This window comes from Rhea americana, unplaced genomic scaffold, assembly GCF_003343005.1.
Source record: "Rhea americana isolate MKP2758 unplaced genomic scaffold, rheAme1 scaffold_12, whole genome shotgun sequence".
Lineage (NCBI taxonomy): Eukaryota > Metazoa > Chordata > Aves > Rheiformes > Rheidae > Rhea > Rhea americana.
In genome coordinates, this window is record NW_028185261.1 from 6300691 (window position 1) to 6322601 (window position 21911).

Here is a 21911-nt window from a genome sequence, read left to right on the forward strand (position 1 = left end):
TGCAAACTTAATGTTCAGATCCTTCTACATGAATTGCAGAAGTTTCTGAAGAAATCTAAAAATTACTTCAACTTTTACACTGAATGTTTCCCTTCTTTCCTCCTCGCCATGTAAGACCTTTTGTCACAAACTGAGAAATACCTTTGCACACAGTAGGTAACCAGTAGGTTTTCTGCAGGAGGTTTTTACTGAGAACTGACAGAGGGCAGCCTGGTAAATGTTCAGAAACCTACATTAACTTGCTCAAGCCCGGCATGGGACCTTGTGTTCAGCAGAATTCTTCTGACCTGTCTCTCTGCATGCCGAGCTAATCAGCAAATACCTAATGAGCCTGCTCTAAAGAAACAGACCCTCTCACAATCTACTTCATTTTCATATGTTCTCTAGGGGTGGGGAGACAAGACTTCATAAGGACTGATGATGCTGCAAAGACCACAATAATGATAATTAACTTGCTGAATTTAGAAGATTATGCTGTTAATTAGTTGCAAAATAAAGATAAGTAATAGAGCAGCAGATGGTAGGATAACACCCAGGAGAAGGAGGGTTATTACTCTGATGAGCTTTTGTGGCAGATATGAAATATGGATCTGAGTTTTTCATAAATTGTTTCTGGAGAATATTATCTTGTTTCTGTGTGTGGTTGATGGAATGATCTAGTCCTACCAAATTTTGACAGATGTGATGATTTGTTTTCAAGTATATATGTGAACAACAAAACCTTACTAATAAAGACTTCAAAAGCTGTTAAACTAGTTGAAAATACTACTTTTAGTTTTCTTCTAATAACAAAATTAAATTAAATAAACTTTGGCTGTAATCAAGATTCCCCACGTAATAATATATGTTTCTTCTAATATTTGTTACAATATATTTGATTTTTAAAACTGAGGTTCTTAGTATTTGGGATGACTACCTCATTACTCACTGGAAGTACAACATCCATATAGCACTTTACTTCAGCATTACCTTCTGAGTTGTGAAAATTTCTAAACACGGTACCTGATTCTCCTTATAAAAAACTGTAGATTAGATATTGCTCTGATTTTCACAATATTTCTTTATTTGGGGATAATTTTAGGCATAATAAATCTGTTTGAATTTCATAAACTTTGAATCTCTATGGTATAAAACAAAACCAATGATTTTGTGTTTTTTATTTCTGTAGTAACCTCCACTTTCAAGTGCACAGAATTACAATGTTTAAATGTTAAGAGTTACAAAATGGAAAACAAAGTCCTGCTTTGACTCTTTGCACATCCATTATGCCTGATGATATATGTTTTATGGTGTAGATAGTATGGTGCTATTTCCTACACTTTCTACTGCTATTTTCAAGTTAAATGTTAAGTATAGAAATATAGTATATATGAACTTTATTTCTTTTTTAGTTTAACTTTGCAAATATGATTAATTMATTTCTATAACAGAAAGGAAGAGGTAGACAATAACATACAAATATTTGCTTTATATGAAAAAAACAAATGCTAATCAGTTTTATTTCATTTTGCAAATCTTCTGAACTTGGGCACTCTCTCACTAAGGAAATGCATATACTAGTGAAACTTTTTCTGATTCCAAGCAAACACTACTGAGCATTTTCATGACTTTGCAGACTTTTTTTTTTTTTTTCCTGTGGCAGATGCTCACATCAGCGTTCACTCATTCGATCACAGGCAGAGTAGAACAGACATGCAGGCCATACACATAACCATATAAATATGTAATCACTGAACTTCAGTATCTGGACACTTTAATTGGATGAAATTTAATCATTTTCATTTCTTAGAGTGGCAGAGGAGCAGACGTATAGTAGGTTGCTGTGTCTTCACTGAGTAATTTTTGAATGACAGTAACTTTCTAGAGCTTGCTAGAGTGTTGCCTTGAAAAAGAGAGCATATCTTCAGAAACCTCAGTAGAAGCTGAAATAGTGATGGGATAAATTAGTTAAAGTTTCTGCTGTCTTGGTTTTGCTTCTTGGTTATTTGTCATGCATCTTGCTAAGCAGTAAGTTATAATTTAAGAAATACTTCCTAAGGTAATTCAAATGATAAATGAAAATACTTTGGAAAAAAAAAACAGAGTAATTTGTGAAAAGAATATTAAATAAAACTGTCAAACTAACATGAACTGTTTGTTTCTTTCTTTAAAAGCAAAAATTTGCTGAGGTGATACATCTCCCTGGTAGTTTAGATTATTTTATCATTTAATTTTCAGAATTAGTTTGAACATTAAAGAAAATAAAATCATTGCCAAATCAACCCTTGAATTCTTGTATTGGGATCATATTTTCCAGTAATTTTAGTTAAATAAGCTTTTCTACCTTTCTCTTATTGTTTAGCTGGGAGAGGAACTGAGAGTATTTTTGGTTTTCCTGTGATGATTTAGGAAGGTACAAGTTAATTCTTCATGTCAGTTTTAGTGCTGTAAAAGAGTTAAGCTAAATATCTAACGGGTTAGAATTTTCAGAGTACTGACCATGTACTAAGAATTATGTGCATGTTTTATCTTTGTTTTGTGCCTTTCTACTCCAATGCCTGCAGTTATAGCTGCTATATTCTTTTACCAAGAGCTGGGAGGATTTGGGAAATGGTTTGGGGGAATTGCTGTAAATTTGTCTTACATACTTTTCTAAAAGCACCTTCTTTGGTCCTGATGTCTCATCTGTGTGCTTTAACCACAGAACAAAAACCTGAAAAAAACTGCCTATCTCTGCATTTCTGCATGTCTGTTTTGTTTGTGGTTCATCCCCCATGAGCGAATGGTTCAGAGATGAGATTGTTTGAAATTTAAAACTATCGTAATATATGGGATCAATAGAGCTTACGTGAGTTTGTGCAGATRCTCTTAATTTTATAGTATCCAGCTTTTAATGATATAACTCTGATATATTTTGCTATTGTGTATTTYACTGTATTCTTAAGGGGAAAAAAATAACTTTTTAAAAAAAAAAAAAAAAAAAGTCCCACTTATTTATTCTACTTCATGGATTATAAGCCAGGACCCAGGCTTTTTAGAAGTCAACCATTTGTTTGGTTGACTTATATAAAGTTATGTAAAGAATGTCCATATGGAGCTGTAGGGATCTTTAGCTTTGGTTTTTGAACAAAAACCGTGAGCTGGAACCRTGACCATCTGGGATAATGTGTGCTGTCATATTCAATATAGACCAGTGACTAGGAAAGAGACTTACTACAGAAGTCACTGACTAAATACTCCTTAGCAATGAGGCGGCAGAAGAATGCTGGGAATTAGACTTTCTGGGTTCTTTTTGCCCGCTTCCAAGGGGGATATCTGCTGSTGGTGGTTAGAAACTATAGTCACCTGTATGGATTTGGTAGTGGACGTAACTTCCAATATTACAGACCTTAAGATTTTTGCCCATTCTGACAGATGTGATCTGCAATCAGTTTTAGTTGTAAAAGAGGAGCCAGGAAGGCCTTTGGTAATGTAAGGTGGGAGAGAGCTGTCACCAGTGCCTTAATGGTTGAGACAGGTTGTATGCTACAGTTTATAGAGAATATCTGCATAAGTAAGTGCAGGGTCCTCTGCTTTTTGTTGGAGCTGATCAAATGCAACCTAGCTGCTGCGTTTTTAAAAGACACTCCATTAATATTGGTACTGTTCCACTTGGTCAATATTTTCTTCATGCTCAAAACTATGGTGTTACTAGAGCTCATCAAAAATCAGTTAAATGGTGGTGTTTGGAAATTATAGACAAGTACATTTGGCATTAGAGGTGTGGTAGAAAATGGTTAGTTTCATTAAACTTCAAGAAACAAAAGTTAGGAATTAAAAGTGGAATTTATTAGGCAGCCTCAAGCCTTAAGTACCACTGCTTACTGASTTCTGTGCCAGCTTTGTGTATTTCTGCTTCCCACTGAGGTTCAGTTAATTTTCATGTATTTCTTTGTAAGTGTCTCAGCTGAGCTTTTTATAAGAAGTCTAGCCAAGTGTCTGAAAACATCCACACTTGGAAAAGTTCCCCATCAGTTTTCATTCACCCCTCTATCTTCCCTTGTCTCCCTGACAGGACCCTACTTGCTTTGTAGATACTGCCTTGACCTAATAAGGATGAATATAGGCTCATTCTTTTGGTGGTTTTCTTGTTAATCTTCTAAGGCTTCTATAACATCAGTAGTTGCAGGAAATGGCACATCTGTTCCTTGCTGTAAGACTCCAGAAATATGGCCACGTTTTGTTGTATTGAGTAGTAAAGGCGGCATTGAGGCATTCTAAGAAGACTTGATTTTATTTCACTTCTTTCCTTTTAATAGAAAACTGCAGTGTGCTGTAGCAAAAATTGAGTTGTGTCATAAACTGTCATGAAATAATATTCTTTAATCTTTTTAATTTTTATTGGATTGTTTAAACATCTAGTACAAACTAGAAAAACATTGTTTAATAATATTTATCTAGTAATGCAAATTCCCTCATAACATTAGAAAAATTACTTTCATGATATATGTTACAACATTCATAATTTCAAGAGAAAGAAAATTTGAAATTACAGATGGTCTTGGAAAAAAAAAAGTAGTGTGACCTTTTACCACTTTGGATTAAGAACTCGTTGTAAACAGAATATGTTATGTTTGAAAAATCTTATACTTTTAACAGTTAGGTTTAGAGTGAAAAAATTAATTTTCAAGAGGTAGTCAATAARGTGAGCTTTAAAATACTCTTTTCAAGCTTTCAGTAACTCTTGGATGTACTATATACAGCTGAAATCTGAAGTTACTATTCTTCATAGTTGCTGTGTATAATTAAGGAATTAAAAAAAAATTTAGCAAATTTTTTTATTTAAAATAGCATGCCTATAACACCTTGCATATATAATATATATGAATAAAAATATTTACATGTAGCTTAAATTTTGTTATTGTTTTGTGCATTATCAATATGCTTCAACAAAAATCTGTTCTCTCTAACAATTAATTACGGTTGCTCATAGGAAGCTTTATAGAGGTGAGTATTTGTAAAGAACATGAAAAAGTGGAGTCATAAACAAATAATTTAAAAATGATTGGAAAACACCAGCATTTTTAAACTATTTAAAAGACTGTGTTCTGTTTTTACCCGTTTTTCTCTCAAGTGTATTGTCCTTATCCTTCTGGCCTGTGCCTTGGATAATATCAGCCTCAGCAACTGTTTGTACACTCCTTTCTAGTCATCTTCCTGTGGGCAAAGGAAGATGTTTTCTGTTTACTGCTTCTGTTTAATTCTCCATACAGCTTACTATCCTTTTCTTTAAGATCTTTTGTAAAGCCTCATTGCTATAGTGATGCCTGCAACAAATTGTAAGCTGTTATTAGGTATGTGTCTGGATCACTGTTGAATGCCTTCTAAAAAGCTTTTTTAAAAAAGCACTGAAACTTGGGAAATAGAAGCAACTCCAACTATAAATGATTAATAATGCCTGAAGTTAGTATGCTATAATATTTCCATTATGGGAGAACAAAAAGGACTTTCTTTTTCTCCTTTCAGAGACTGAAAGCAGCCTTGACCCAACAGCACCCTCAGGTAACAAATGGAGATACTGCCAAGGGACATCCAAGTGGGTTGGTTAGGACTCAATCAGAGGAGCCACGGCCACAGTCACTACAACAACCTGCAACTTCAACAACAGAAACACCGGTATGACAACGAAGTGAAAATGTACTTCCTGTTCCCTTCACTGTTAGGCAAAAAACATTTATCTTTTTTTCCATCCTCTTGATGTGTAACATAAAGGTTAATATGTGCTTACAGACTGCTATTGGAAGTTTGAGGGAGAAGTAGAATGTGCTGCTGAAATACTGGCAGAATCTCCGAGTATAAATACAATTCCTCTAAAAGAATATTCTCATAATGCTGCAAAGAAGAGTTTTCAGGAGGAAAAGCTTACTATTTGGTTATTTTTTTGTAGTATTAGAAAGTGTAACAACTTTTAAAGCTGAAGAATCACAGAAACTGTGTCTCAAGCCTGATTTTTCTAAAGTTCTATGGATAAGTCTGTATTTTGGTGGTTGAAGAAGCAATTACAGTTGTGTTAATGGCCTGAATCTCAAAAGTATTGCATACGCTTGACTTATTCCTACAGTGTCTTTAACCCTGCCGGTTTTGAGGTCATGCCAAGTAAACATGGTATATAGGGTAAAGTGCTGTTACTTATTGATTCAACCTGTAATTTTTATACAGCAAAAATTTGAGACTGACATGTACCTACTTGCTATGGCAACTTCTGCAAATATGGCTTTTTCATAAGGTAGATATTAGTCTCAATCTTTCTCCTCAAGTGTACAGTCCTATAGATACTGCTGTGAAAAATCTCAGTGTCTTATYGGTACAAAGAAAACATTTCCAAATGTTCCATTCCTAAACACTGGTTTGAGTACACAGATTTTTTTTTTATCTAAAGCTAGAGCCTTAACAAAAATGTAACATGTTAATGTAATATGGTGAAGCGTGTAAATTCAGTAAAAGTTCTTTAAAAATAGCTATATAATTACATCATATAGCTTTCTGGAAAAGATATTTCTAAATATGTTCAGGTTTTATGCACATACTGTGAATGCTTTTCTAAAGATGTGTATGTTTCTATGAATTCTATGGTTTGAATCATGAATAGTGTTACACTGATAACCTCTTTATGTTTTTACTATTTTCAGGCATCACCAGCTCAGCCTACACCGCAGACAGCAAATACAGGTGGTCGACGAAGAAGAGCTGCCAATGAAGACCCTGATGAGAAAAGACGGAAGTTTTTGGAGCGAAACCGTGCTGCCGCTTCCCGATGCCGACAGAAGCGGAAAGTCTGGGTGCAGTCATTGGAGAAAAAAGCCGAGGACTTGAGCTCACTAAATGGCCAGTTACAGGTATACTTTTTATTTCAAGCAATAGCTAAGATTTTGCTTTCCTAGGCAATGATCCTGGATCAATGGAGCATACACTTGCCTGAAATACTTCTGTAGATGGTGGCTCAGTTTGAAACTGAAAATTCAGTATCGAAATGCACATATCGTCAGTAAAATAAGAATATAGGGAAATACTTAATTTTCAAGACTTGTGAATCTAAGGATCCTACCCACTTGTCCTTTGTTCTGTTTTAAGTAACTTTCGAGCTGTGGTATTAACAAGGATGATGATACATTGGCGTAAAGGCTCATTAGCCAAGTAATAGCCTTAACTTGAACATCTTGCTGTTAACAATTTGTATCACAATCTGAGTTATTTAAATATATTCTATTTTGATTTCGTTTTGTCTTTTAGTTCTTTTTAACTTCACTTTTTTTCCTTTAAAGTGAATATAGGGCTTGTGAAAGGTACCAGATTGACATCACTGGAAACTGAAGGCCTCTTTTACCCATAGAACAGGTACAGCACAAGCAGTGGCAGTGCAAATTTCATCACACTACTCTCCTGATGTATATAAATCCTATAGTAAGGGATGTGTACTGTAAGAAGATAGTTTAGTGTATGTTCTCAGTCGTTTTTCCAGCTCCACTGGAAAACTCAATCGTCTGAAAGTTGTGGTGTGGACACATTTTTCCCCTGAAGGACAATGTAGGACCCTTTTGTTTAAACTACTATTAAAAGATAAAGCATACTTTCTTAATGTATTCCAGCAAAACATAAGAATTAGCACCAAGTTTTTTTCAAAATAAAAAGTCTCAAAACTTTCTTTTAGAGATGATAAAARGGAAAATTTCCTAAATAAAGAATTCTTTTTAAAACTCAATGGCAATTATTCTGATATTTAAAAATTTTCCTTCTTGTTCTTTCTTCAGAGCTTGTTGGCTGAGTTTGACCCAAGTTGATACATATTCATAGATATCCCTCATATTAAAATTATTCTCTCATGATAYTTGATAAAGAAAGTGATATAGATAATTTTGACGTTAGATTACTTGGAAATATATTAGTCTTCTCATACCTGTTCACAATTTCTAGATGTTCCTTAAATGTAATCACAGTCTTAACTTTAAATCCTCTGATGATGAAATTGTATGTAGCACCATAGCTTAAATAATCTAAGAAATAAGTGAAGATAGACTTATGGGAAGAAAAAAAGAAGGGAAAATAAAAGATTGGCCATATTTCAATTTTCTTAGTGAAAGAAATTTTGAGTATTAAATGAACTACATTTAACTTAAAAATATCCATTTTTTTAACTGAAAACAATGCAAGTACCATGTTGTCATTGGTAATAAATTGTCAGATTCTGAAGCCAATATAAAAAGTCATTTTACAATTTTATTTTTATTTGTCTACGTGTACACACTCTGTAGCCACTATTGTAAAACCAACATTAGAGATGTACAGTTGCAGAATATCCTAGTAGTCTTTTGGTTTTCATTAATAGGAAAGAAATCCTGTTTTTGTTACATGCAGTATGTTCCAAACCCTGTTTAATAGATGAAGTGTAACTTTAGAGTAGTTCTCAGATATTTTAATAAAAATAATGCAGCTGTCTACAGCTATGCAAATTTAGCTTTTTACCTTGTTATCAGGTAGCARTGTGCCCTATTTAAAGTTCTTGAGTAAACACTTGTAGCAGTTTAGGGACTGCAATTGAAGCCATTTCAGGGAAAAATTTAACAAGTGTTATCCCATACAAGACGCCACATTTTCTCCCCCGTAAAAGAGTCAGTTTTTCTCATTTGCCTTTGCCCTGTTTGTATTATGTGCTGTATTTAGTCTTCTTGGAAATAAAATTAGGGGTGGGATTTGAGTGCAAAGTCAGAAAGGAATTTATTATATATTATCTATTTTAAAGTATATACTAAAAACATCTGTTTATCCTGTGACTTTATTTCAATGATCTCTTTAAGGTCTTCTAACCTATTAATCTATAACTGTGATTGCCTGGGTAAAATATGAAAATATAAAATATTATGATATTTGTCCAGGTGCATTGTTTAGGCCTGTAATTGCATCTAAACTTTTATTCTGTTTTTAAAATATGTTTAATATGAAAAAAGCTTTAGATTTCAAGATTTCTAAGCTTAGTGAATTCAAGTAAAAGAAATTTCTTAGCCTGCCAAAAGCAAAACTGTTAACTGTGAAGAACAGAATGACTTGTAAAGAAAATTGAATGTCAGAGAAATAATTAAACTGTACTTTATGTGAAAACATTAATCAATCTTGTATTTCTTTAATAATTCTACACTTGACAGGCTAACAGAGCTGATCAGCATAGTGGGCAGTAATGACCCATGATTACTTACATTGTATTTAATAAGTTTAGAGTTTTGCCTTAGTGTACAGTTTTATAGACTACATAGTAGGGTTTAGCAGTTCATATTTTGTTAATATCTAAATACCCTGCTCTGCTGAATTTACTGAGGTGTCATTCTTTCAAAAGTAAGTTAATACTAAAACAACTTAAAAATTTTATTGTATTGTTTTGCATAAGAAATCTTAGCTTCTTTTAACAGCTGTTAGTTTTCTTAAGTATAAATTATTTTCAATGTGAAAACACAAACAAAAACTGTGTAAATTTAAAGGTTTTTAAGAAAGGAAACTCTTTAGCAGTGCATACATACCTTGAAAATATTTTTTTACTCTGTTGATTTATGTTCATAATTCTCAGGTTTCTGTAGATGAACTTCTGTGCAAGAAAAGTCTACTTTGACTTTCCTTGATACAGCCCAGTTCCTATATTTATTTCTCTTTTAAAATGGTTGAATATAACTTCATTTTATTTAAGGATTATTCTTCAAATTTTTTTATTTAAGAGAACATTTCCATCAGTTACATCCTGTCAATGATCTCTTTACATTAGGTTTTATTATTTGCCTTTATTATAGGCTGTATTCTGTAAATTATTTCATGCTTCACCTTTTAGAAGTTTTTTCTGCTTGCTTTTGTGAACTCTTTTCTCTTCTAAGAAGTTGGATCGTTTGTGGAGCTTGAATTTGATATAACACTTTGTGTTGCCTCTGAGCTTGCATAACTGCTATTAYGTGAAAGATGTTCTTAAGGAACTATTGACAGTGTGTCCCCAGTGGCTACTCAGTTGTATTGCAGTATCAGACATCRAAGTTCATATATGGTCTCTGCTTATGTCTTGTTGCTTTAATAATCTCTACAGGGCATAATATTAATGAACAGTGTTTGTTCTGACTGGAAGGATGGCCTGTCTTCCTTAGGAGGTCATTGCAGATTTTAAAGGACATTCATTAGCAGCAATCTGTGGTGGTTTGTACTAATGCTGCAGAAGCTGCTTGAAGGAGGCTAAATTGTGGAAAAAAATGCGCATAAATAAAGATCCTTTTCCATACAGATATATCCAAAAAAGGAAAGGACAGCTAGCGTTTAACTCAGACTGCAAGCTATCCCCTCTTTTTTGTAAAGAAAATCACACGTTAACAGTTTGGTTGAGATGGAGGGACTTGATAATATCACGCACACAGTAAGAAAAATACAAAGTGTAAAGATGCTGGTTCAGTTCTAAGAATCCCCTTTTATTACCAACCAAAAGTGGATTTTACTAGTAATAGATAGATAGCAACCGTTGATTGCCTTTCTGTGACATTCCCTATACTGTGTGTCTAGCAGACATACTCTTGCTATTTTTGAGAATGATTCATAAATTAAGTATGGCACTATTGGCACTCAGTGTTTGTGTTAGTAGCAATGAAAGGTATGTATTCAATGATAATACTTCAGCATTTGTAGTGTGTATATAGGCTGTGCGGCTTCCATTTTTCARATCTGCTTTAATGTAAGAGAACATATTTGGTTGTTTATATTATTGTTAGCAAAATTCTTAATACTTATAATACAACTGAAATTAATCTATAAACTRCCGTTTCAATCATTTTCATAAACATTAGTGTTATTTACACTGGTAAGCAGACATTTCATTTTTATATATGCTATTAATATGTAAAATTCTCTCTTAAAATATGAGAGACAAAGGTTAGAAACTTGCTGAAAACTTTCTGGATTGGGTCATTTATTTTACTGATGTTCCTTAAAACAACCAGCAGAAGTATGTTTTATATTCTTGGATGCTACTGGTTCTGCAGCAACTGCAGATTATCGATAAGTGTCTCAAAACTATACACGCACTTCCCTCTTGCGCCCTTCCAAACTTCGTTGATTTTGTGCAGCTTCCTGCTTGGCATCCAGACTTGTGGCTCCTCAGTAAATAACATGGTGATCTAAGAGGAGACCRATAACTGAAGATGTAAGTAGCGTACTTACCAGTGACAGCTGGAGATTTCTGGACATGTAATTCCAGGGAAGCCTGAAAGGGAAACTGAGAGCTGATAGTGTTTGGGTTTTTTAATTATTTTTATTGAAACGTTTTTGTTTGTAATCACTTTTTTCTTTCCTTTGAAATTTCAGTCAAGTCAGATTTTTGCCTCTCTTTATGCTCTCCTTTTTGTTTTAAATATCAAGTTTCTAAAAGAGATATTTGGCGTAGTAAAATGACTGAATAAAAAGCAGCACTTAGTTTTCTAAGAGAACTTTGCAAGTATAAATACTTGAAGAGTTTTATCTCCTCAATGGAAGAAGAGGACACAAAGAGAATCTTTGTCTTAACAGATTTTTTTAATGTTTATGAATTATTATTTAGGATAACTAAACCAAATAAATTCTCTTAAAATTTCTTTTCCTTATTTTAGAATGCTTTTAGTTATAATTCATTTTCTCTTTGACTGTATTGCTTCACATCTAACTTGTACGTAAATAGGCTGAAGTTGTCATGCATTTTTTCCACCTAAGTTTATTTGCAATACGATTTTCTTGTGTTATTTCCTTAACTTGCTCCTAAATGCAAAAACATATTCACTGAGCAATTATGACATGTAGTGTACTATGGTAGTGTTCAAAGGTTCTTATAGGCTAAGTAACTTCAAGTATTTCATATTGATGAGGAGGATTTACATTTAGAAGAAAAATTAACCCATGAAAAGCACATATAGTGACAAGATGTAGGGATCACAAAGCATTACAGATGGATTCTGTAGCTACATAAACATTTTTCTGCTCTTTTAAGTGAAAATGAATCTATCAAAATGACATATTGTTCTTAATTTGGATTGTCACGTATAATGCATTTATGTAGTGCTTCTTCATCCGTAGATACCAAAGTGCTTTACAAGGAAGGTAAGTATCTTTGTCCTCCATTTTACAAATGGGAAAATAGAAGCACAAAGAAGTAAAATGACCTTGCTCAAGGTCACTCAATATGGAGTGCTGTAGCTTGGAAATGAACCCAGTTACTAGATCCTGCAAGTGCTGCCTCCTAGATTGTACTCTGCTTTTGTGTCATAAGCTGACATTTCACGGTTTTATCATTATCAGTTATAGATATTCCTTCCTACAAGACTTAGTTTGTGCRTGGTTACCAGAAATAAAATCAATGTAAAAATAATAGACATCTGCCAAATTTTTTTTAATGTCACATAAGATTTCCTTTTACAAAATCTAAATCTAAATATAGTTGCCAAATATCATTCTGCATTGGTTAGCTTTTCTGTTTTGTTGGCTGTGGCRTCTGTTAAAATGTGAGTAGTTAAATGTAGGCTTACTCTGATTAGAATTCATCACAAAACCCTGCAGAAGATTCTTACAGTAGCTGCATCATGTGAATGAGAGTATATGCACACTCTGCAGTCTGCAAACTAAAAAATATGTTGTTGTTTAATGTTCCTAGTTTATGTAAAACATAGCCAAGTTTTAGCTAATATTTAGGTATTCTAAAGTTAAAAGAAACAAATTTTCAATGTATACCAAATGAAAATTTATTTTATTTACCCCTAAATGAACAACTGAATCCTATAAAACTTAATACTTACCTTTAAAATGTGTGTAGTTTGAGCCACGTGAAGTATATAACTTTCTTCTCCTTTAGAATGAAGTCACCCTGCTGAGAAATGAAGTGGCACAGCTGAAACAGCTTCTTCTGGCTCATAAAGATTGCCCTGTAACTGCCATGCAGAAGAAATCTGGCTATCATAGTGAGTAATGTTCCATTACCTATAGCCTTAGGCTGCATCAATGAAATACTGCCAAAGTGAACTGAATGAACATTAAAAATGAGAAGTGCCGTTCTAATATTGCATTAAAGATTAAAAAAAAATCTCGAAGGTTATTGCAAGACAGGAATGAATGTGATAATATAAGTCCTTTCAGTTGAGATGTTGCATAATGTTAAAGGTTTTATGTTGGCTTAATAAATGTGTATGATAGTTAGCATTTAAAGACTATATGCTACTATACTTGCTTTGGAAAATATAATTAAAGTATTAATAGCACATGATAAACCACTTCTTTATACTTTATCTTAGCCGCCCCCCCCCTTTTTTTCCATACTGTAATAAGATTTCAGTTGAGGTAATATAACAGCTGTCCTCATTTACCATAACATCCAGGATCAGTCAAGCCATTAAAATAATCAAATGCAGATTCATGGCTGTTACTGTACACTGTCTTCTAGATTATTTGGTTTTCAAAATTAAGCAACTACTTTTCTATAACCAGATATTTTCAAAAAGCAATTCTAATAGTTAAGGGAATACTGAGAGCTTCTGTAACATTGTATCTTTCCTAATACATACCTTTATTTTAAGTTACTCACTTGATTTTCATCCTTCCAGCACTTTAAAGGTTAATTATGCTTTTCTGACTTGTAACTTCATTTTTGGATATGATACACAGTGCTAGAACCAGCTGCTGCTGTTGTAGAATAAATGGCCAATTTTGTCCATTGTACACAAATTTGTAACAAATAACTGAGCTGGGAATGCATTAGGCAACATTCATAATATATAACCCACAGCTTTCGTTTTTATGATTTAGTGATATTTCAGGATATTTGTAAATGTGAAGATTGTTTCTGCCATATGTAGCCACTTCATTTTAATTTGCCAATGTCAGTAATGCAGGAGAATAAAAGAACATTTTGTATTGCATGCAAACAGATCCTCAGGTGCTTGCGATAAAACTTAATGGCCACCATCTTTACTTGTAGTCATTGTAAGCAGTTTCATCAGAATGGGCAATATTTTTTAATTTAAAAGATTCAGGAGATTTAGCAACTATCCATTGCCATATATATTTAGAATACTGATTTTGTCAGTTTTGAGCTTATCAATCTTGGTCCTTTTGATCTCCAGTCATTTTGACAGGATGGAAAATAGCATCTTGGAATAAATTGGAACTGTACAGAAATATGTTTGGGATTTATATTAACAATGATTGCTGCAGGGATGAGGCCATTATGGCTCCCATCTGACAGAACAACATAATTTCATATAGAAGCTACTAGGGGATAACATTATGTATGCAAGGCTTTTTGGAAAGAAAAAAAAATGATTCTTGAATTTTGATGTTTTGCGGATACATATGTGTTCCTGAATTTGCATGAAAAACATGAAAACACAGATCTTCAAACTAGACTGGCAAACTAAGTGCATGCTAAGGATTTCTTTGTTAAAGTACTGATGATGGCCTGTTTAGTAATATTGTGTATTTTCTGTCCTCAGAAAAGGACTACAATGTTTCTAATTTACTGAAGAATGAGAAATAATAAGTACTAAAACACTAATCAGTGGCAACAACCTACACTTTAGAAAAAAATGAAATTATAGTGAACAAGAGAATTGGAGGCATAGCTCATCTAGTTCCTTTAACAGTCTTTTGAAAGTAAAAGTTAAGTACAAATGATAATTTTCATGTTATCTCTTTGAAGGCATTATCTTCATGTGACTGTTAGGAAAGCAGTTAGGCCAAGTGACCCACTTTGTWATTTGGGGGAGGGGAGGTGGAATTGTTTCAGCTAATGTGTTCATGAAAATAACATGGATAGAAAGTGCTTTTAAATAAACATTATGTTCATTAGGGAACAGTCATGTAAGTTGAATTGCTTCAAAAMGTATTGCGCGGTATAGCATTCTGTCTTTGTGGAAGTAAAAGAGACAGTGTTCCTGCAGCGCTGAATATTATACATTGCTGAGACAGTGCTARTTTATACCATGAAGACAGTGTTTTAACAGCTAAGTCCAATTCAGTGGAGTTTCACTTATGACACACACAAACAGGCACAAACAAGCTATGGTTTTGCAGGGTATTTTTGGTGCCTACCGACATATCTTCTGAGATCTTTCAGATTCCCTGGGCTCGTTTTTGCCTCACACCAAGTGAAGAGCACAAGAATGAAAATTCTTTTTTCTTCTTCTAAGACTATTCCTAGGAGCCATATTTTCATTATTTTAAATCTCTTGCACTTGCTCCAAAAGAGTGTTTTATCAGAACAGAAAAACCAAAAAAATGGTTATTACGTTTTGAGGAGTGATGAAATTCTGGTGCAGTATATGTGTTGTCAGCCAGTTTAAACTTCTTCCTTCTCAAAGAGGAATGGTATTGATTTTGAGTGAATCCTTAAATATATATATGCATGCATACATATATATATATATATGCATGCATACATATATATATATATATGCATGCATATATATATATATATATATATATGCATGCAATTATATAGGAGAAACCTAAATGCTTTTCATCTAGGTTTCAGTTCCATTCTTCTGTACCAAATTATTTCTATAAGTCTCCTTTTATATCTTTTCTTGGATTTAAGGCAGGAATAAGTTGAGAACTTGCAGGAAGAAAATGTGGAGTGAAAATTCTGCTTATGATGAAAGCATTTCTTTCAAATTAAATTGACAATAAGCATACATGTTAAGGGATACAGATCAATGGAAGTAGCTCTTTTTTCTCTGACTGAAAGGTAATGATCTGCTTTACTTCCTGGCTATCTCTGCCTTGCAACATTTACAATTCACCTTTTTCTCTACACTAAGGATCAGAGATCCTTGAGGATCCCCAACAAGGGGAATCAGGATCAGCAAAAGAAGTCTAACTAGGAAGTTTGAGATTTCTGTGAGAGTAACAGCAGCTCAGAAGAGGAAGATCAGGTGTGACAAAATGAAGTTTRTTTAATTCATGATGGCCCACTCACTGCCATTTCATTCTGCTACTGTCCTAATTATTAATCCAGTATTTTTTCAAGAAGTGGCTAAAATTTCCTTCTAACAGTTTGCACATGTTCCTCTTTACTTGTTTTATTTACATCAGATTGTGCTGTTCTTGATGGAATTGTAGCAAAGATGAACTCCTATTGAATATTGTTAACTGAATTGGCACCTGCTCATGTTCTGTTCTCTTTTTCTTGAGTGCACAAATCCTGCTGAGGATCACAAACGTCTTTCAGAAGTATTTTATGTCTCTTCATCTTGCTATATTCAGTTGCCACGTAATCTTAAGATACGTGGTAACTGTCAGTAGTCCTAGCTCAATTTCATCCATCTAGTTCCTTGGATGTTTGAAAGATCTATTTTTTTTTTTGGGGGGGGGGGGGGGGGGGGGGGGGAATACAATACATGTAAAAATAGTTAGCCTTGTGGGTAAGAACGTTGTGATACTTTCAAAGGATTATCTCTGTGCTCTTGTAAGAGGGATATAAAGAGAAATTGTTACCTTGTTCATGCAGGCACTGTTTCTTAGGAAGAAATATGTCAGTCTTGCTTGCTTACACATTTCTCTGATTGTACCTTGCTTTTCCAGGAGCAGCCAGTGCTAGCACAGCTATTATTTTAGAATTTGAAGAAGAGTGTCCTTAGTATAAATGGGATTGCTTTAAAGATTTTCTTGTGTTGTAGAGTTGTCTTGCGAATTCAGTGACTTTTCATACCCAGTATTATATACAAACCTCAGTTCATCATAAATGTCATTTCATCATTTTGTTCATGCTTTGTATTCATTTTTAGTTACTACTCTTGGCCTGGTTTTGTATGGAAATAAGACAGGATGATCACAGTATTGTTCATCTTCTAGAGCTGATGTCATCTTATCCCATCTTTTCTATTTTCCTGGGTAACTTTGGAATTTGTAGGCCAATCTCAAGCAAATCTGAAAGGGATCCCAAGGACAAATCGAACTTTGTTCTGTTGCTGTGTCACAAGCAACCATTCGTACTTCTTCAGATAGTGTTTATGTTTTTCTGTATTGTGTTATACACTGGTTAGTAGTGTTTAGAAAAGGGCTTTTTGTCTTCCAGTTGTCCACCTGTATATTGAGTTTAGGTAAATACATAAATCTTTTATGAAAAATATTCGGAAAACAGTAAGTAGTATGAATTGATGCCAGAAAAAAATTACATTTGGTATTCAACAACAGTAGGTTTGGTTTGTTGCTTTGCTTTCTTTTTCTTTTTTTTTTTTTCTGTCCTTAACTCTGTGTTTTGCTTGAGTGTTTGCATAATACCTTGGATAACTTTTGCATCTCTGAAAAAAGCATGATTTTAGCATGACTAAGACATCTGTATGAGGAAAAATGCTTTAAACTAGGCAAGTTTGTAAACTCTTCTAATCTGTTTGCCCTTTGTCATGAGAAAAGTTGGTGTGACTGTGTGGCTAATTGGCTAATTCACTCCAGTACTTCAGTTTTGTGTAGAATATCTAAAATATTTTTTAAACAAAATGTTAATAAATTAACTCTTATTGACAGACATTTACATAGTAAAAATGTTACTGAACTTCACTATGTTAAAAGAATGTAGGTTGAAGTCTTTTGGAAGTATTGTCCAACTAGTAAGAATGGTCTGATTAATAGGAGTTCTGCACAATTTTTTATGATACGATTTTCACAGCTATTATTAAACATAGAATTAGTCTCCTAATTACTAAGCAAATACAGTAAGTGGTATGCTTTAAAAATCTAAATCTAATTTATATAGTATTAGGAGATCTTGTGATATTTTAATCTTTAAATACTGCTTATTGATACGAGCATTCCTCATTAGAATCAGATGTCAGACTCATCAGCTGATACACCAGGTGGGAAATTGGACAATTATGATTAGTTATGATTTTAAAGATGTGAAAATTTTCTTGTTTCCTAAATACTCCGTAATGCAGTCCATATTTTTTGCTTATAAGCTATATTTTTGAAAAAGTCTAAAAATAAGGRGGTTTTTTGCAATTTATTCTGCATTATACCATGAATTTTAATTATTTAGATGATTGCTGTTATCTGGAAAGTGGTGGTGTGCATTCCAGAAAAAAAAATAAATTAATTTTTCTTCTTAAGCTGCAGATAAAGATGACAGTTCCGAAGACATATCAGTGCCAAGTAGTCCACATACAGAAGCTATTCAGCATAGTTCTGTCAGCACTTCTAATGGAGTAAGTTCAACTTCCAAGGCAGAAGCAGTGGCCACTTCCGTTCTCACCCAGATGGCGGACCAGAGCACAGAGCCAGTGCTTTCCCAGATTGTCATGGCGCCTCCCTCCCAATCGCAGCCGTCAGGAAGTTGATTAAAAACTTGCTTTGCATCAGTTTCTTAGATATGCATTTGTGACTTTAAAGGGAAATCAGCAAAAGACCAGTCTCCATCTAGGAGAAATCTGTAGCTTAAAATTATTCATTTTTAAAAATCAAACTTAAATTTGGCTTTAATGATTGGCAGATGAAGATGAGACAGAACAACAGTTTCTAGTCTCTTAGTGAAAGACTTTTTCTTTTTTTAATATTAGGTTTACTAGTTATTTTCTGTGCTCTGTGTGTAAAGTGTGTGTACAGTACAATGTGGTTTATTTCATTTTTAATTTGGTATTATTTCAACAAGCATTGGGGTGAATTACTAAGGGTCATCCCCAAGACTGTGATAGTAATATTATGTGACATTTTATACCAAAGTTCTGCATAGTCCCTATTGACTTTGTAATGTTAGCAAGGTCATAAAGCACTAGGCAAGAGAAAGACAGTAACAGTAAATTTGCTTTTAGTCTTTTTGCCTTTTTATTGTTTTGCACATTATGAGAGGAAGAACATTGGGAGAAAAATATTTGGGGTTTTGTTGTGTATAGCATTTTGTTTGGCTTTTTAACTGTTGGGGTGTTTTTAATTTGTTTAATAGGGCCAGTACAGTATATGAGATACAGTACTCTTATGCACATACCTGTCCGAGATGAGGATCATTACTAAATAGATTTCTTTGAAAATTGATGTGATGTCAGTTCCCCCCCTCCACTAACACTTTCATTCTGGGRGGAGGAGAGCTTTACTTTTCCAGTCAGAACAGATATCTGTAACTACCCTTTGTTGCTAGGCTAAAACCAGTAAGCATATTGTAAAATACAGGGTTATCAAATATGGAATACTTGCTATTCCAAAGTAGGTTGGTATTTTATGGATTTTTGAGTCACAGACTAAGGAATTTACTCATGGTTTTGGATGCCAGAAAAGCCTAAAATCCTTCTTCAGACAATTCAAGACTTTTTTTGTCATTGTCTTGTATTTGCAAGCTAACTTGTACTTAATTCTTGTGTAAGCACTGTCATCTTTTAGTAGCAAAAATTTTGATACCTTTCTTGTGGAAAAAAAAAATCAGTATCTACCGTATCTTGGAAACAATGTAATTATGTGGTGTGTGTGGTGTGTGCGTGAGAATGGTTCAGTAGTTTATGCCAGCAGTCTTTTGCTTGAATGTTTAAAGATGCCTTCAATGTGATGCTGGCTGATAGGTGATTGCAGTTTTAAAATGTTATTTACTGTGCGAACTTGGATAACTAACATTCCATGATGTAGTTTGTTTCTGATGAGATGATTGTAGGTACACTTTTTCTCATTATCCAATCATCTGTAGGATACTGAGTTTTTTAAATGTGCCATTATCTATTTTGATTCTGTACTCATGTTCAAAATACCGTACAATATTTTACAATAGATTAAGTTGTTTTAAAAAAGTAGATGTGTGCTTTCAGGTCGGAAAACTATGTATAATAGCAAAAACAGAAGCATAGTAGCAACTGGCCGTAAAGCAGGATTCCTCTATGTATATAACAAAGATTTAATGCATTTATAATGGGTTGTGTAGTTCATTTGCTTTTCCTTCTCCACACTATACTATCTGTTTTAAGTGTCAGTACCATCAAATTTCACATTTGATTCAGTTTTAAACCTAAAATTGTAATTGATCCACAGGAAAATCGTAATTTCTAAAATATACATATATATACACACACACACACACACACACACACACACACACACACAACCGTACTATAATGAAAACTGGACAAAGACATATCTAAGTCATATATATATTTCATTTCAGGGCTTTAAGCATGAAAATAAGAATTCTAAGTATTTTGTATTTTTAAAATAAGGAAGTTGAGTTGATAACCTCATGTGTTTAGAAGTCCTTCCCAAATTCAAGGAAAAAAGCTATAATGATTATGTTTCTGGGATGGTAAAATACAATAGACATCTTTTGAGAAGGAAATTAATTGCAAAGGCACAAAATGTGAATTCTGCAAGAAAGCTATACAGTTACTTTACAGTTACTTTTCATTGTAGTTTTGGTGGACTAGATAAGGCCTCATTGATTACACTATAATTTGCTCTCCTAAACACAAAGGCTTTTTAAATCATATTTATAYAAGTGGAGTTTTTTATAACAAAACTATTGTGCTTGTAAAATAAGTCTACATAGTGTATAGGAGACATGTAAACAGTTAATGAATTTAACAGTGGGGCTGGAAAAAGAACCATTCAAATCTGTGTTCWGCAAATAGAGAAAAGTTGTTATTCGTACAACCATGGATTCAGTTTTAAGACATTATGTCACACTACTTCTGTACTTAGCRTTTTGGGTCTTTACATTTGACATGTTTCACAAACTGTACTGTTTTTCTTTTATGTGCAGTTTGCATGAGTAAATCATCAAAGAGAATAAAATCTATAAGTTATGTTCCTATTTTAATGAAATTATAATTGTTCTAAAAGGCAGTGGTGTCATCAGACTCCTTTCTTCATCATTGCAATTATTAGCATCTTTGTGGAACTCATTATTATAATGTCAAGCCAATATTGTGTGAATAATGGCACATATGTTTCTTTAGAAAATAAGCCAAATTTCATCGCTCTGCGGTTGGGTTGCAGCAAAGTCTGAGAAATTAGCCTTAGCTCATTAGTTCCAGGAGCCTAAGGTAATTCTCTGAAAAAAGGAGTTCTTAAACATAGCTYGATGATCACAGATGTCGTGTGGCTGTTTCTTGTTGCAGTGAGTTCCACAGTGAAAATGTGTGTAATCATCTGTGCGTATACACAATTACCAGCTAACTTTCAAATACCTTAATCACATCTTAATCTATATGAAGCTAGAAAATAACAGATACAGACAGACCACCTGCTCACAGTTTTGTCCTGAAAGTTTTAAAAGAAATCATGCCTTGCCYTTTTTTGCTTTAGAATATTAAAAATTATTTGGTTTTATTTATGAATGTTGGGAACATATTTATGCAGTCATGTTATATTGTCAACTGAAATGCTCCTGACAGACCTCTGACATGAAGGGTTTAAAAAAAAAAAAGATAAAGTTACTATGCAGTTGCGATTAATGCGTATGTTGACTAGTGGAAATCAAACTGCACACGTCTTTATAGGAGCCTGTAGGCCTCTGTTGCTTCGTTATGTTCTTTTCTAATCATGAGAGTTATATTTGTCACTTCAAGAATGAGGAATTTGTATAACGCAGGACAACTGGTAGTTTGTCTCCGCCATGAAAAGACTTGGTTTTATATCTAATTATTCAACCCAAGTAATCTCCTCTCTTTCAAATCCTAGTAGAGGCTGGGCAACTGTAGATACTACACTGATGGAACTAGATGATGGAAGCATTAGATAAATGGTGACTACAGCTATCAGAATTGCAAAATAGTTTGCTTTACAGACGGACAAAAACATTTTAATTGGTCATCGTAAATGACTAAATGTTGAAATTAATTGAAAGTAAGGTAGGTTAAATTGCACTGAAGGAAACTTCAGAAAATGCTTCTTGACATGATTAATATATTCATGACAATGTGTCTAATGAAGGTTGGTTGTATTTATGTGCTGCTTAT

The 21911-nt window shown here is 33.6% G+C and overlaps 1 protein-coding gene across 2 annotated transcripts in view; it reads left to right on the forward strand.

Moving 5' to 3' along the window:
* The window catches only part of ATF2 (activating transcription factor 2), a 36856-nt gene extending 16092 nt beyond the window's left edge, over positions 1-20764 (forward strand). For both annotated transcript variants that reach the window (XM_085322738.1, XM_085322744.1), the window contains 4 exons: positions 5485-5634; positions 6648-6854; positions 12848-12953; positions 18094-20764. In XM_085322738.1, the coding sequence (XP_085178864.1) occupies positions 5485-5634; positions 6648-6854; positions 12848-12953; positions 18094-18320 (690 nt within the window). In that variant the 3' untranslated portion in view covers positions 18321-20764. The remainder of the gene's footprint in view (positions 1-5484; positions 5635-6647; positions 6855-12847; positions 12954-18093) is intronic.
* Positions 20765-21911: the final 1147 nt, after the last annotated feature.